General features: G+C 40.5%; 1 protein-coding gene across 3 annotated transcripts in view; it reads left to right on the forward strand.

Annotated features, from left to right (window-relative positions):
• Positions 1-15092, forward strand: part of Tmem255a (transmembrane protein 255A) — a 54650-nt gene that overhangs the window by 9178 nt on the left and 30380 nt on the right. For all 3 annotated transcript variants that reach the window (XM_006981570.4, XM_006981572.4, XM_006981571.4), the window contains exons 3-4: positions 7660-7722; positions 10159-10248. In XM_006981570.4, the coding sequence (XP_006981632.1) occupies positions 7660-7722; positions 10159-10248 (153 nt within the window). The remainder of the gene's footprint in view (positions 1-7659; positions 7723-10158; positions 10249-15092) is intronic.

Raw genomic sequence — 15092 nt, forward strand, 5'->3', positions numbered from 1 at the left:
TGGGGCTGACATAAGCTGAACCTCCTTCAAGCCCAAGGCTGCTGACGAAAGTTCTGCAGTTTGGGGGGAAGGTATGGCTCCCCCCAACTTAGGGCAGGTGTCTCACAGACACCAGTTGGTACCCAGTGCCCTTTGTTAAACATGTGATGTGAGAACTCACTCTGTCCACTTCCTGTGGTGAGGCAAGAAAATCAGCTGTCAGCAGAATTGGGCTTTATTTTTAAAAGCAAGCAAAGGGGAGGGGAAGAAAGGAGGGGGGGGGGAAGAGCATTTCAGTGGCTTGGAAAGGAATTGACAGGCTCTGTGTGACTTTGTGTGCTTCAGGTAAGCTGCATTAGTGAAATATCTCCAACTGAAGAGCAAATGCTCAAGCAGAGATCCAGAGTAGCTGCGGGCGAAGGGAGGGTATTTTTCATGTTAGTACAAACCTTTTCCGTAGAATATCTGGCTGTGGGAGGCTAGGTTGGAATATATTAACAAAGGAATAAGGACTCATGATTGCTGTTATTCAGGCACTTGATGTTCAGCTAGCACTAGAAATTGAAGCAGTAGGGGCATTTCATATTCTCTCTCTCTCTCTCTCTCTCTCTCTCTCTCTCTCTCTCTCTCTCTCTCTCTCTCTCTCTTTCACTAAAAGCAAACTTAATAAGAGAGCCACCCTGAGAGGATTGTGTAACCCCCCCCACACACACACACTCATTGGTTTAACTTTTACAAATTTGCTCTCTGAATGTCTGTGGATCATTTCTTTAAAATGGGTTTTAATTATACAGAGTGAAGCAGAGAAGATAGCAGTTTGAACAGTCAAAAAATCCATTTACGTTTATAGGTCAGATAGTGTTATAGCAAATACAATTAGGACTCCTACCTCTGCAGCAGTAAATGAGAACCTGGATTTGCCTGGAAATGGAGTGCTTCGCTAATTGAATAGTTTTGGTTATTAGGGAATAACTATATGAACTCTTAAACCTTTGATTTCCCCACCCAGGTATGGGCAAGAATGATCTGTGAAAACTGCAGATCTCTCCTCCATATCCCCAGAGATTCTGATTCTGGTGGACTCTATGAATGTGATTTCTTTTCATAAGCTAATCTTTGACCAAAAAAGTAATACAAGCTAAATATACATTTTACTAGTCACCCCAGGGAAATCTAATTTAGGTGGACCAGCATCGAGATGGAGAACTAAAACACGCTAAAACACACTTAGCAGTAAAACCAGGTAGAGCACAGACCGCAAAGAGGATTCTGCACTGACAAATTGGTCATTTTGAATATACATTGTAATTGTATGGATCTGTGAAAACATTTCAAGTTATCCTGAACTCAGCCATTTTGTTCTCCACTCCAACTAAATGTATTAACAGTACAAGCAAACTCGAATATTCAAAACAGATAAATTATGGAGAAAATATTCTATTAAAAGAAAATTTGACACACATTTCATTTAAATATTAAGACCTTTGGCATTTCAAATACAGCAAGGTGTTTAATATGCAGCAAGGTACATTATAATAGCATGTTAGCTAGTCTACCTGAGCTATAATGTAGTATTGTCATTCTAAGATGTGTATATACACATGCCTCTTTAAGGATGAGCTAACCTGTGCAGGTTGAAATGTAAGGTTTTTAAACATAAAAACTGATAAAGATGAACTGGCTTGTGATTTTTTTACTGTCTTCCAATGTTTGAGGCATCTTCCATTTCAGAAGAGTTCTGAGGGGCTTTCTACTTTGAAGCCTAAAAAAAAAAAAAAAAAATCCACGAGCCTTGGTTATTGAATCAAGCTGAAAGAGGCCGAGGGAGAGGTTGCTGCATTCTTCTAAATCTTTTTGTACCAGGAGAAGGACGCCTCTAAATGTGTTTCCCAAGCAACCCACAAGATGGAGTTGGCCCCTTGATCAGTGAGGAAAACCTTTCTGGCACTCTAGTCTCAGGGTTATTGTCCTGCGAGGCCCTGTGTTTTCTTTCAGCATAGAAACCGGGAAGTTCAGATCCATTTCCTGGAGAGTGTTAGTTGATTGAAAACCATCTAGAGTCACAATGGGATATTAGCAGACAGGGACAATGGGAACAGTCAGTAGTGCAGAAGCCTTCTCCAGGCCCACATGGCTTTCTTTGCCTATACACATAAAGACTATGGAAAGAAATGTAAGGACATTGAACACAGGAGCCCTGGAGAGTTGGGTTTTGTGATTGTTGTAAATGAAACAGACATTCGGAAAGTTCAAGTTTGTTCTATTGAGTACATTTGAAGGATGAAATTTGAATCCTGATGTGCTGAACAAAACTTGTGAATGCCTCAAGTATCTAACCTCCACTGTCTCCTTGTTAGCCCTGTAGCATACCACTCAACTCTGAAGAAGCCCTCAGCCTGGCCTCCCATTATTTCTCTTTTCCCAGCATCACCTGTTTATAATTTGGAATTTTCTGCCTTGATACTACCACTTATACAGTTTTCCAAATGTTCTCTCTATTGTCTCCACTAAATCCTGTCTATCATTCTACTTAATGGGAACATTTCCAAGCTGCTGGGGTCTACAGTGTTGTCTACCATCTCCGAACTCTCTACTATTGAAGCCTCTTACTGCTGGTTCCTGGAAGACTCATCTTGCTTTGTGTTCTCTGTTGGACTACATTCCCATTTACCTTTGTTTGTACAGGTCCACAGTTCCTTAGGCAAGATACACTTCCTGATTTAGACTTTAATTTTGGAGAAAATTATAGTGATATACCTTCTAGCATTCCAGTAGGGAGGTCTTTGGAAAGCACATATGATCAAGTTCCTTCATAGTTCTATCATAAAATATGAATTTTAATATAAAGTATGGTAAAGATTATAAAAAAACTCACACCAGTTCAAGATCAAGCTTTACCACTGAAAAGGTAGGTATCAGAAAATTCTTTCAGTTTCGAGAGATATTTGAATTTCATGGTTATAGAAAAGGGTTGTGGACTACTTTAGCTAACTGTAGCATGGATTCCTTGAACCTAAATCTCACTGTTCTTGGCATCACACCCCACCTCAACACCCAACTCCAAACCATAGATCAAACACAAGATATGCCACAGAGTACATGCCCAGTTAATATTTATTTGAGCCTCTGTCTTGGGTGTCTGGGTCAGTGCATGGGAATATGAATAGGCAATAAAGTCCATTCCTCAAAGCATCCTTCAGCTAGGTGTGATGGCTCATTCCTGTAATCTCAGTGCCTGACAGCCTGAGGCATGAGGAATGACAAGTTTGAGGCCACCTGAGTTACAAAATGAAGGTTTGTCTAAAAAAATAAAAGATAAAATCCTCAGACTAGAAATCCTTAAAAAAAAAAAAAACCCTTTTGATCTGACTCCGATTTTTAGTAAGTTGTCTTTTTTACTTGACAAAGAAAACAAGTTATTTGTTCAGTTAGTGGGAAACAACTATGGAAGCCCAAAGGTCTACACCTTTCCTGATTCCATGAAACCCTTGAGGAGGAACCACAAAAATACCTTGCCTTTTGGAAGTCTCGAGAGCTACCATTACCATTTTTAAAAAGTTTGTCTTTATTTTATTTATGTGTATGGAGTTTATTCCATGTTTCTTATTTCTTGCACAACACCAGAAGGGAGCCTTTGAACCCCTGGAATTGGAGGTACAGGTGGGGGCTAGCAACCAAACTCAGGTCCTCTAGAAGAGCAGCCAATGCTCATAACCACTGAGCCATCTCTCTGGCTCCTTGAGAGCTAGCATTTGATTAGAAGCAGCTCCCCATTTTCAGGAAACTGGTAGCTTTTTTCTTTTCAACCTCCAAGCTCTCCCTCAACTAGGATGTCTCACTCCATCCCTGCAGAGAACACTTTCCCTAAGGAGTAGTGCCCTCTTACTTCAAGGTAACTATTCTATAAACACTGGCCTGGATGTGGTAGCACTTGCTTTTAATCTCGGCACTGAGGAGGCAGAGGCAGGTGGATCTTTGTGAGTTCAAGGCCAGCCTGGTCTATAGAGTGAGTTCCAGAACAGCCAGAGCGACTGTCTTCAAAACAACAAAACCCCGCAAACAGCTGCTGACCTCTAAGGCTTCAAGATGTGGCTGTTGTTAATTAGATAATCTGAGGGCTAGTCCTGGCTTTGAGATGAAGGTGCTGTAAGAGGGAATGAGTTGTTACAATTCTCTAGGCTTCTGCTTTCCCTCTGTCAAATGAGAATGATAGTAACACCACTAAACTCTGTATCATTCCTATAATCAAAGCTGGGACACAAGTATACATTTAATGTAAAGTTCTTCAAACACAAGGTCTTTCAACAATATTGAAGGGTTTATCCACCTACCATCTAGGTAAGTGATTTCTTTCACCCATCACTCAATAGATGTTAGTTCCTTGCCCACTAACCTCCACACATCCTATGAGCCCATATCAAATGCTTCCTATTCTATGGAAATGTAGTAGTACTTTTTACTTAGCAGCCTACCTGGTGCAAGTAGTACTACGTACTTCACCTTGTTTGATCCTTACAACAACACTGTCTCATAAATACTTTTATGATTCCCATTTTTAAAATGTTTTTTTTTGATCACATTTATTTATTTAATTTTCAATTTTGTGCCGGGGTAGGGTGGGGAACATGAGCAGACATGTCACAGTGCAGGTGTGGAAGTCAGAGGACGATTTGGAGAAGTTGTTTCTCTCTTTACACCATATGGATCCTGGAGATTGAACTCAGGTTATCAGGCTTGGCGTCAAGGACCCTTCCCTGCTATGTCGTCTCACTAGTCCCATGATTCCCATTTTATAGATGAGAAAGCTAAAGCATGGAGTGTTTAAGGGACTGACCCAAGGTAACATGGTTTATGAGTAGCAGAGCAATGGTCTGGAATGAATTACTCTGAGCTCACAGAGTGCTTTGCTTTTTATATCCGATGGTCCTTAACTTACAGTCTGGGTCTTTCACTAGACTGTGAGCTCTTGGGTGGGGAGTCAAGCGTGATGTCTCTTTCTAGATTGGACATAGAATTTTTGTTGAGTTTTACAAAATGGAGTAGATTGGACTGAATTACACTGGGATGAGAAGACGGGATGAGGCAGGAAAGGTATGGCGGCAGGTGCGAGAGGCAGCTGGTCACATCATATTTGGAGGCAGGAAGCAGAGTGATTTATGCCCATGCTCAGCTACCTTTTCCCAGTCCATGAAATGGTCATGCCCACACTCAAATTGGGCCTTTCCCCCTCAGTGAAACCTCTCTGGAAACACCCATACAGGTGTGTTTCCATGGCAATTATAAGTTTTGTTTTGTTTTTTGAGGCAAGGTCTCACTATGTTGCTCTGACTGGCCTGGAACTTGCTTTTTAGACCAGGCTGGCTTTGAACTCATGCTTCTCAATTCTGTCAAATTGACAAGCATTATTAACCATCATACTGTCTTAGGGAAAATATTGTTATTTGGGTTCAAAGATAGTCTATGAATATCTGTGGAAACAGAGAAGCTTTTTGATTAAAGGATGTATTTTCCCTCTATGAAGTTACATTCTGAATTTCTGCAGTCTCCACAAGTGGCTCAGAATGCCATAACATAACATAATACTGCATAGAATTCCTCTGTAAAAACAAAGCTATGGAACATATTGGAGAAGGAATGAGACAAAACATGGAAATGTTTATGAAATAAAAGAAACAGTGACAGAATTTCCCAGCTCAGATCACATTAGTGTGGTTCAAAAGTTAAATGTCTTTTGGGTCAGTGAGCTGCCTCAGCAGGTGAAGGCACCTGTCACCAAGTCTAACAAGCCGAGTTCAATCCTTAGGGCCCAGGTGATAGAAGGAAAGAACTGACTCTTTGAAGTTTTCCTCTGACCTCCACTCACACACCATGGCACTCGTGTGTGTGTGTGTGTGCATGTATGCACATAAATGAATGTAATAATAAGTCTTAAAAACGTAAATATCTTTAAAAATGTAATACTGAGGGAAGAATGGCTCAGTGGTTAAGAGCACTGGCTGCTCTTCTGGAAGATCAGGGTTCAATTATTCCCAGTACCCACTTGCTCACAACCATCTGTAACACCAGTTTCAGAGAATATTGCACCCTCTTCCAGACTCAAGGGCACTGCACACACATGGTGCATAGATACATGCAAGAAAAATAGCCATACACATAAAATTACATATTTTTAATTTAAAAGTCATGCTTCTAATCACTAGAACAAAACAATATTTTCTCAGTACTTACTGTATACTGTGCTATGCAGTTATTTGAATGTACTGTTTGTGTTAGTCCTTACAAAGCTCTATAAGATAACATTACTGTGGTCCCTTCTGCTTTACAGACAAGTAAAGAGGCTGAGTGGTTAGTCAATTCTAGATTGCATAGACATTAGTAGAAGATCTGGGTTTGCAAGCCAGGCTAGCATGATGAACATGATTACACTCATATACTCTGAGGCAACACATTTTATTTATACTTGAAAGAAGATTGGGAAGAAGAAAAGTATATGTCAGTTGTGGCATGAGGCTAATCTCAGTAGCCTGGGATGGGGTGGGCTATCATTCATACACATCAGCTTTGGTTTCCCAAGAATGATTGCTGGTCCTGCAGAAGGAATCATTGCTTCCTTTCAGTCTCTTCCATTTTGGGGATCCCGAGGCAAACAGTTCCCCAACATGGTCCCATCAGGCCCAATCCTTGGGTTCATTAGATTTCGCAACCTAGGTGGAAAGCTTGGGAGTCAGGTTGAAACAGATGCCTCTGTGAGCCAAGGTAAAGCTGTAGGTATAACCTAAGGCTGTTAGTGAGGCTAAAGAGAAATGTAACTACATCACTGAACTTGTGTTAAGATTTATTGGTCCATTCTCACCACTTTTTACTTCTTCCATTTCCATATCCATCAATAGCTATTGGTTAGCGATCATTTTCAGCTGAGACCGGCAGGCTCAATCCACTAATGGCAGAGCCGAGAGGGCAGTGGGATCTTCTACACTGAGCCATAATCCCAGCCACTTAGACAGGGAAATTGTTTTTCAGGGTTTTACACTGCCATTTCTGTTCACCCTTTAATGAATGCTTTCTGTCCATAAATGAAGCAGAGATGGAAAAAGAGGTGAATAAGTGCTAACATAAATTGCAGTAGGTCAACCACAAATATAGGCTTTCAAAAAAAAAAGTTCTTTTACATTTCTATTTTTTTTAGTGTGGGTTAAGGTGCTTGCTGATTCCTAAAGTACTTCCTGAGTTTGATTAGTATGCCCGATGCATCAAAAATTGCCTTTGCAAACCTTTATTCTGTAATCCATGCTTCAGAGTGCAAGGTCCTTTTCAAAACCAGATACAGATCAGGCAATAATGTGCGCTTTCCACCATTATATGTCTCTTACTGAATCACCAGTCATATGCTAGGTAATGGATATTAAAATTGAAACAGGCAGGCTCTAAAAAGCTATAGTTGACCTTTCCTTTTAGTTTGGGGGCACATGAGTTTCTTTTTCAGTGTGAGTCATACCTACAAGAGAAAACTGCAAATAATAGAATATACTTTCTTTGTACATAGTGTGTTTGTGTAAGAAGCTACATGTGGCTTTGACATTTACACTCCAGTTCTTTTCCACTATCCTGAATCATGGCCAGGGACTAGAATTACTGTGTGGGCAGGTTGATTGTCTTCTTAAATGCTATGTTGCCTTACAGCTTGGCTTTGGATCATTCCTTGGAATCATCGGATCAAACCTTATTGAGAACAAGCGGCAGATGGTAAGTTTTCATCCTTCTAGTAAGCTCAATGTTTATGTAGATAAGTAACACATCTCTTAAGCTTGTGCAAATTTGGCCACAAAAGAAAATGTTACTTTACCTTTTCCCTTAAGCCTCAGAGAACTGATATGGGACTGGTTTGCATCTTGCCCAGTGTCTCCTCACTGACTTACCCAATCTCTAAGGTTTCTCCTTAAAGATTCTTACTCTCAAAAGAATACTTCAGGCTGTTCAATCAGACTGCTGTTCTGGCCTAGAATGCCTGTGGTTCTGTGGCATACAGTACTTCAGCCCTGAATTATAGTTACTTTTGTAGCTTCCTTCTAGGTTACATAATCTTTTGGAAGAGTTTTCACAAAGGGTTTTTACCTTTTAGGAGATTTTAGTCTAGGGGACTTTAGTTAAGAAAACAAGTGTAAACTGGGCATAGTGATGCATGCCTCTAGTCCTGACACTCAGGAGTTTGAGAAAGGAGGGTCAGGAGCTCAGTTCAAGATCACCTTTGAATACTTCTTGAGTTCAAGGACAGCATGAGCTACTTGAGACCTTGTCTCAAAACCAAAAACCAAAACCAAAACTAAAAAGAGAAAGAAAGTAAATGTACTTGAGACATAGATCAGACAAATTAAAATTATGAAGTCAATCTACAATCTCTTTGAGTCTTTGCCATCCATAGCTCAAAGCCAAGTGTGTTGTAAAGCTGAGAGGAAATATCAGCATCAACAGAAGGTGAGGTTCACTGTCCTAATGGGATCCCCCAAATGCAAGCTGATGTATTTTCCCAGCTGAATTTTGAGAAGGCTTCCTTGAGGGCAAGGGGTAGAATGGATAGGCTGAATTGCAAGCATAGCACAGTTTTATAGAATTACAAATCAGGAAGCCTGGTGAGTGGTCAGACGCTGGACTGATCAGACTCCCTGTGGACAAGTCTTTGTGGCATCCAAACTTTGGCAATGGGGTCTGTTTAATATCAAGCTTAATCAAATGATGTAATAGCTCTAGGGACAGAACTCTAACCATGCATTTCCCCCAGCTGCCAGGGGACTTCTAATAGTTTCTTCTTCCATTTTACCTGGACTTCATTCCTTGCCAGTTGCGTTTTCACTTTGGGCTTGACTTATTCAAAACAACGGGGGAAGTTTTAATTGTAGAGCTGATCGTAGCATAGCTAAGAATGCCAATTTCATGACGTCGTTCATCCATTATTTACCGATTATCTGCAGTGCTGTGAAGTGAGATTTATGGAGAGAGGTTTCTGAACAACTCCCAAAGGAGATAAGTATTTCCTCTCAGCCTGCTGAAGTAGGTGAACCCTAGGGTACCCTTGGCTTTGATTTTTTTCCCTTCTCCCTGGGGAACAGCTTGATGCCATGTTATTTCCTCCTCTTTCTCCCCAAAAGCCTCAAGAAAGAAAAATGCTGATTCCAAATAGTTCAGAGGGTCAACCATGGCAGATTGTGGGCTCATGCATCATGTCTCCTTGTCCTTGGAGACATTCTAAAATCGTGATGCTTCAACACCTTGGGTTGAAGCATTGTCTTGGTATTAGAAGTCATACTTTAGGAAAATTTGTTATCTAATGTGATTAATGAATTTGACAATCTGGTTTTGTTTTTTAAAATTTTCTAACTAGGTATGGTGGTGCATGCCTGTATTTCTAGCCTTTGGGCGACTGGATCAAGAGTTTAAGGCCAGACTTATCCATAAAATAAATTTGAAGCCAGCCTGGCCTACATGAGGCCATGGCTCATAAAAATGAAAGAAAAATTTTACATATACCATCCATTTCAGAGACTTCAATCCTTGCAAAATCTCTCTGACACTTAAGTGTTAGTAAGTTGAATGTCCCCTTTCTTCAATGATGTAGAAGGGATGTAGGGTTATGCAGGACCCAAGAATCACTCTTGTTATCATCAGTGTCCACTGTGTCATCAAGCAGCAGAGTTAGGGGGTACAAAAAACAAAGGACTAGGAGTTTCTGGGTACTAGTTCTTCCATAGACTAAGTAGAGACACTGGACACACTGTTTCCCCCTCACTGTGCCTCCATTTCCACATAAATAAAACATAGGGTTGGATTACATGATGTCCAAGGTCCAACATTTTTCTGAATCTGAGGATGGATGGGCTATGCAGTCAAATTCCTTCATGGACAGCATGCTGGATACCAGCAAGCTTCTTTGTTTGGTGCTCACAGAATGAATTTATGAGCTCACCCTGAAAATTTATACAAATATTGCTTCAGTTGACCCTTCTCTCCCTCCCTGCCTACCGCCATGCCCACTCATCCTGCATGACTTTACAAAAAAGCATCCCCCATCAGTGAGTGACAGACTAGAGTTCTGCTTTGACTGGCAGTCTCTGGGGGATTACCTAGTCTCCAAAAGCAGCAATAGTGGAAGGCTAACAGACATGTTTCTTTTATTCCCTCCTGCAGCTGGTGGCTTCTATCGTGTTTATCAGCTTTGGCGTGATTGCAGCTTTCTGTTGTGCCATAGTTGATGGGGTCTTTGCTGCCAGACACATTGTGAGTATTATTAGCCTCGAGATGAAGTAATTGCACAATGCTACAAACTCCCAGTGAATGCGTACTGAGTACTTTGAGGGGCACACATGTACAAGGGAGAAGGAAGCTCTTCTTTCTTCAGTAGCTGGTAGTCAAGGTGAGAACATCAACGAACAGTTCAAGCATCTAGAAAGCTGGGTGTAAACTGGCAGAACACACCCCAAGTGCCAAAGTGGTACCTACAGTTTATAGTGTCTTGGATTCCAGAGCACAGGGAAGGCTTTCCATTGGCAATAGGGATGGGCATAGCCTTTTGGCATGTGAAATTTGGAAAGGCAAAGACAAGGGCATGGGGTTAGGGGATGGTTTAGAACTAGTCGTGAAGGTAGGGATAGAGAAGAAGGAAGTCATATGACTTCCTGGAAGCAATAAAAGTGTCCAACCTCCTACCCCCATTCGACAGCTACAAGAACAGACCACGAGGATAAAGTTACCTTTCTCAGATACCCAAATAGTGCTGTTCCTGTAACAGTGGTTGGATTGTAGTGGCGGACTTGGATGTCTGGAGAAAGATTAGTGCTAAAGCCTCTACTGTGAGTTCAGTCCAGGCGTCAAATGTTTCCCACTCTGCAGAAGCTATGTTAGGGTCATTTTTTGCTCCTGAACCCTAAATGTATGCTTCTTATCTGGAGAACTCTGGACTAAGAGCATGCCCATTGAGCTCTATAAAGAAGAGCTCAGTTCTTTGACAATTCCAGGCATGTATATAAATACATCCTGGTTACTGTCTCCATCTCTCCTCTTTTTATCCCCCTCACACGCCTATTAACAGCCTCTCCTCCCTCCCTGTCTCTTTCCCAGATTCATGAGTTTTGATTTTGTTTGTGGCTTTGTTTAATTTGTCCAGGGACATCTGTGTGACCATTTTATTGGGACTTTGCATTGTAACCTGGTGGAATCAGGAATCACCAATGGGCACATAACTGTAGGCAATGACACCCCTTTTACTGAATTTAACAATAGGAAATAGTTCAGCAATATGTCAGGGCTTCCTGGGACCCTGTTGTATCCATGCCTGGCTGTTAATGGGCCCATTCTTGTACATACCCAGAAAAGTCATCCATAATTGTTGAAAAATGTGTATTTTCCCCTGAAGATGGCATTTTGCAGCCCCTTTCCACAGCTTCTAGCTCCTTTATTCTTTCTGACCCATCTTCTACAATATTTCCTGAGCCTTGGAGGGAATGGCATAAATGTCATGTTTGGGGCTGAGCACTCAACTGTCACTGATTCTCAACACCTTTTGCAACTGTAAGTCTCTGCATTTATCACAGTTCACTAGAAAGAAAAGCTTCTATGATTAAGGCTGAAAGTGATAATTGTCTATTTGTATCAACATATATATTTAGAAGCTGGTTCAATGCTATGTCAGTTCAGTTAAACAATGGAATTAAGGTCTCCCTTAGGGCCCGTGACTTCCCTCACCATGCACTTTTAAGCAGAATACAGTATGAGGTATAGATTTCCTCCTATGGGTTGGAGGCTTCAAATCCAATTAGAGAGTGCTTGACTACCATGCTTAACAGTTCTCACTAGTGGGTACAACATGCCTGGCAGGTTGGTATTATAGTTCATAGTGTTCAAAGCTGGGTAAGACTATTAACCCACCCCCCCCAGCAGCTTACATAGTGCCTTCTGGCCCTTGTCCTTCTTACCATGTTCTGTTTCACACTGTTCCCGATTTCTGGCCCAGGAACAACTTTTCCATTAATCATAGTAAGCATACTTAGTGCCTAGAACACATCATAATTTTAGGACCCCACAAAAATGCAATTATTTCTTCTCAAATAAGAAGAAAAATGGTGAACTTTTAGGTTGAGACAAAATATCTGGCACATACCATAAATATATTTGTTTTTATACCAATGCAGTCATAAAACATACTTTAAAAATACTTTTCAGTGGAAGAAGGGGACTAGAAAAACAAAACAAAAGAGACTTGGACATAAGAAATCATTAAGCAGCCCCAATGTGGTTCAAAGACCAAAATCAAGAGTGAGATGCAGCAACTCCTAAGCCTCCAGAGCAAACTCAGTTTTTCAACTGAATTAAACTTGAAAATTAAAATGTTTCATGAACTATTGGAAATTATGTTTTCTAAAATAGTTGAATTAGAGCAAAATTAGCTTATCAAAATTTTCTGTGGATCAAATGGCATGTTGCTACATTTTTGTCATTGGCTAATTGTTAAGGTCATTCAAAGACATGTCAAGACATTTCAATTGGATCTCCTTCTTGAACTCTTCTTTCAGACAGAAGAACCAGCCCATTATTTTCCAATATCAAAGGATCTCATTATTGTTAATGCCATCACCAGCCTCTGAAACACTAGCGTAGGAAATAATCTGGGTAGGGAGAAAAATGAGGTATGAAAAAGAGATGCCCTTTCTCTGATTTGTTGTGAGAGCCAAGAATATAAATATAAATATTATCCCCTCTACCAGACTTAAACATTCTGGTTTCAGCTGAGAGGAGTCATCTTTTTTTCCAACCATTTTTTGATTCCTAAATGATATATCAGTAATTATTAACGGTTACAATTTTGTCCCCTAACAGCAATTGTGGTGATCTTTGCATATTACTCACTGCATATATACATGTTTTTGTAGCATTGGTTGCAGTCAATCATAGTGTGCATTCTATTTTGTATTCAATAGGAACCATCATAATAACACTAATTCCTTGTTTTTATGTAGTACATTAAGGTTTTCAATGTGTCTTCACATCTATTATTTTACTCGAGACCTACAGCAATCCTGTGAGATATGTAGGGCAGGCATTATTATTCCCATTTGACAAGCAGTACTCACTCTGAAACAGTCTCCATGGCAACATAGGCCTAGTGGCTTAGAAGCCTATAGTAGATTTTGATGACATCATGAGCTAAAATGGCTTCCTTTTCTTTTTCTCTTCTACTCACAATGTTTTAAAAATTGATTTACTAAAATATAGTTTATATGCTATAAAACTCACCTATTTGAAGATTATAATCCAATATTTTTTAGTATATTCCCAGTTACATGGAAACACCACAGTTTTAGTTTTTTTCATATCAAAAAGAAACTCTATATCCTTTGCCCATCATATCTCCCCATTCTCTCCAGCCCTAAGCAACACTTCTAATAGCTATTTCTATTTTAGAAATTTCATACTAAAGGAACTCTATGATATGTGGACTTTATGATTGGCTTCTTTTATTTAGTATAATGTTTTCAAGGCTCATTCAGGTTACATCATGGATCAGTGCTTCATTCCTTTTTATGGTGCAATAATGTTACACTGTATGAATATTGTAGGGGGAAGTTTCTCAGTCCTGCCTAGACCCACAGTCCAGACAAATCTCTCCCACCCAAGCTCTTGCAGCCCCTTATAAAATAATCACTCAGAGGCCTCTATTAATTATAAATGCTCAGGTTTGTTACTAACTAGCCTTTACATTTAAATTAACCCATTTCTATTAATCTAAGTGTTGCCACGTGGCCGTGGCCTTACTGGTTTGCTGGCCTGTTGCTCCTTGGGTGGATGGATGGTGTCTATTCTTCCCACCTGTCTCTTTCCTGTATCTCTGCTTGGATTTCCCACCTGCTTCTAAGCTGCCTTGCCATAGGCCAAAGCAGCTTATTTATTAACCAATGGGAACAACGTACATCCACAGGGCACAGAAAGACATCCCACAGCAGGATATACCACATTTTGTTTGTCCATTCACCAGTAATGGACATTTAGGTTGTTTCTACCATTTTACTATTATATACGATGATGTAGTTAACATTTGAGCACATGTTTCTGAATGGTCTTATTTGCATTTTCATTTCCTTTTCACTTAGGAATGGAACTGCTAGGATATATGATAACTATGTTTAATTGTTTGAGGAACTGCCAGACTATTTTCCAAAATGGCTGTACCATGTTATACTCACCAGCAATATATTAAAATTCTGATTTCTTCACAGCCTCACCAATTTTCATTATTATCATCTAATTGTGCTAGTGAGCATGAGCAAGTACCTCATTATGCTTTTGATTTATAATTCCCTTCTGGGCTTTTAACATTTTGGATTATTGGTTCAATGAAAGGCAATGGTGAAAAAAAATTCCAAGTTCTATTGAGTGTGAGTACAGTTTTAGTGACTTTTCCCTTTGATGTAATGACACCTTGGCAATAGCAAGTTAAGGACGGGCTTAGTTTTGCTTCCAGTTTGCGGCACAGCCCCTCTGGCAGGGAAGGCATGGCGGTAGGGACCTAAAGCACAGGTTTCACCTGCAGCTAGGAAGCAGGAAGGAGAAATGCTAGATCACAGCTCACTTTCTACTTTTTCAGTGCGGGCCACCAGCCCAGGGAATGGTGCCACTGTCAGTCAGGGTGGGTCTTCTCGCTCCATTTAACCCAACCAAGATCATCACTCTCAGTCGTGATCATACGCTAACCCAATCTAAATGATTTCTCACAAATATGCCCAGAGGCTTGTCTCCAAAGGGGTTCCAGAGTCTGTCAAGTTGATAATCATTAACTATCACAACAACCAACTCATCTCTAAGTCTTACAGCCTTTTGTATGTTCTGAAATTGGTTAGTTGTACTGTAGCATTATATACAACAAATTTCGATGGCACCACAATGCTGTTAAATCACAGATCCTCCAGCTGTCCTTCTGTCCTAGAAGCCAGGTCACACTCCCCTGCAGTCTCTCCCTCTCTCTTCCTGGGCAGAAAGTTGATAAGAAGGTGTACTGTGATCTTTCTGAGTTACTCCTCTCTCCCTTTCAGCTGTCAACAAGTCCAGCTCCCCCTGATTCCAAGACCTAA

The sequence above is a fragment of the Peromyscus maniculatus genome, chromosome X (genome assembly GCF_049852395.1).
Source record: "Peromyscus maniculatus bairdii isolate BWxNUB_F1_BW_parent chromosome X, HU_Pman_BW_mat_3.1, whole genome shotgun sequence".
Classification (NCBI taxonomy): Eukaryota; Metazoa; Chordata; class Mammalia; order Rodentia; family Cricetidae; genus Peromyscus; species Peromyscus maniculatus.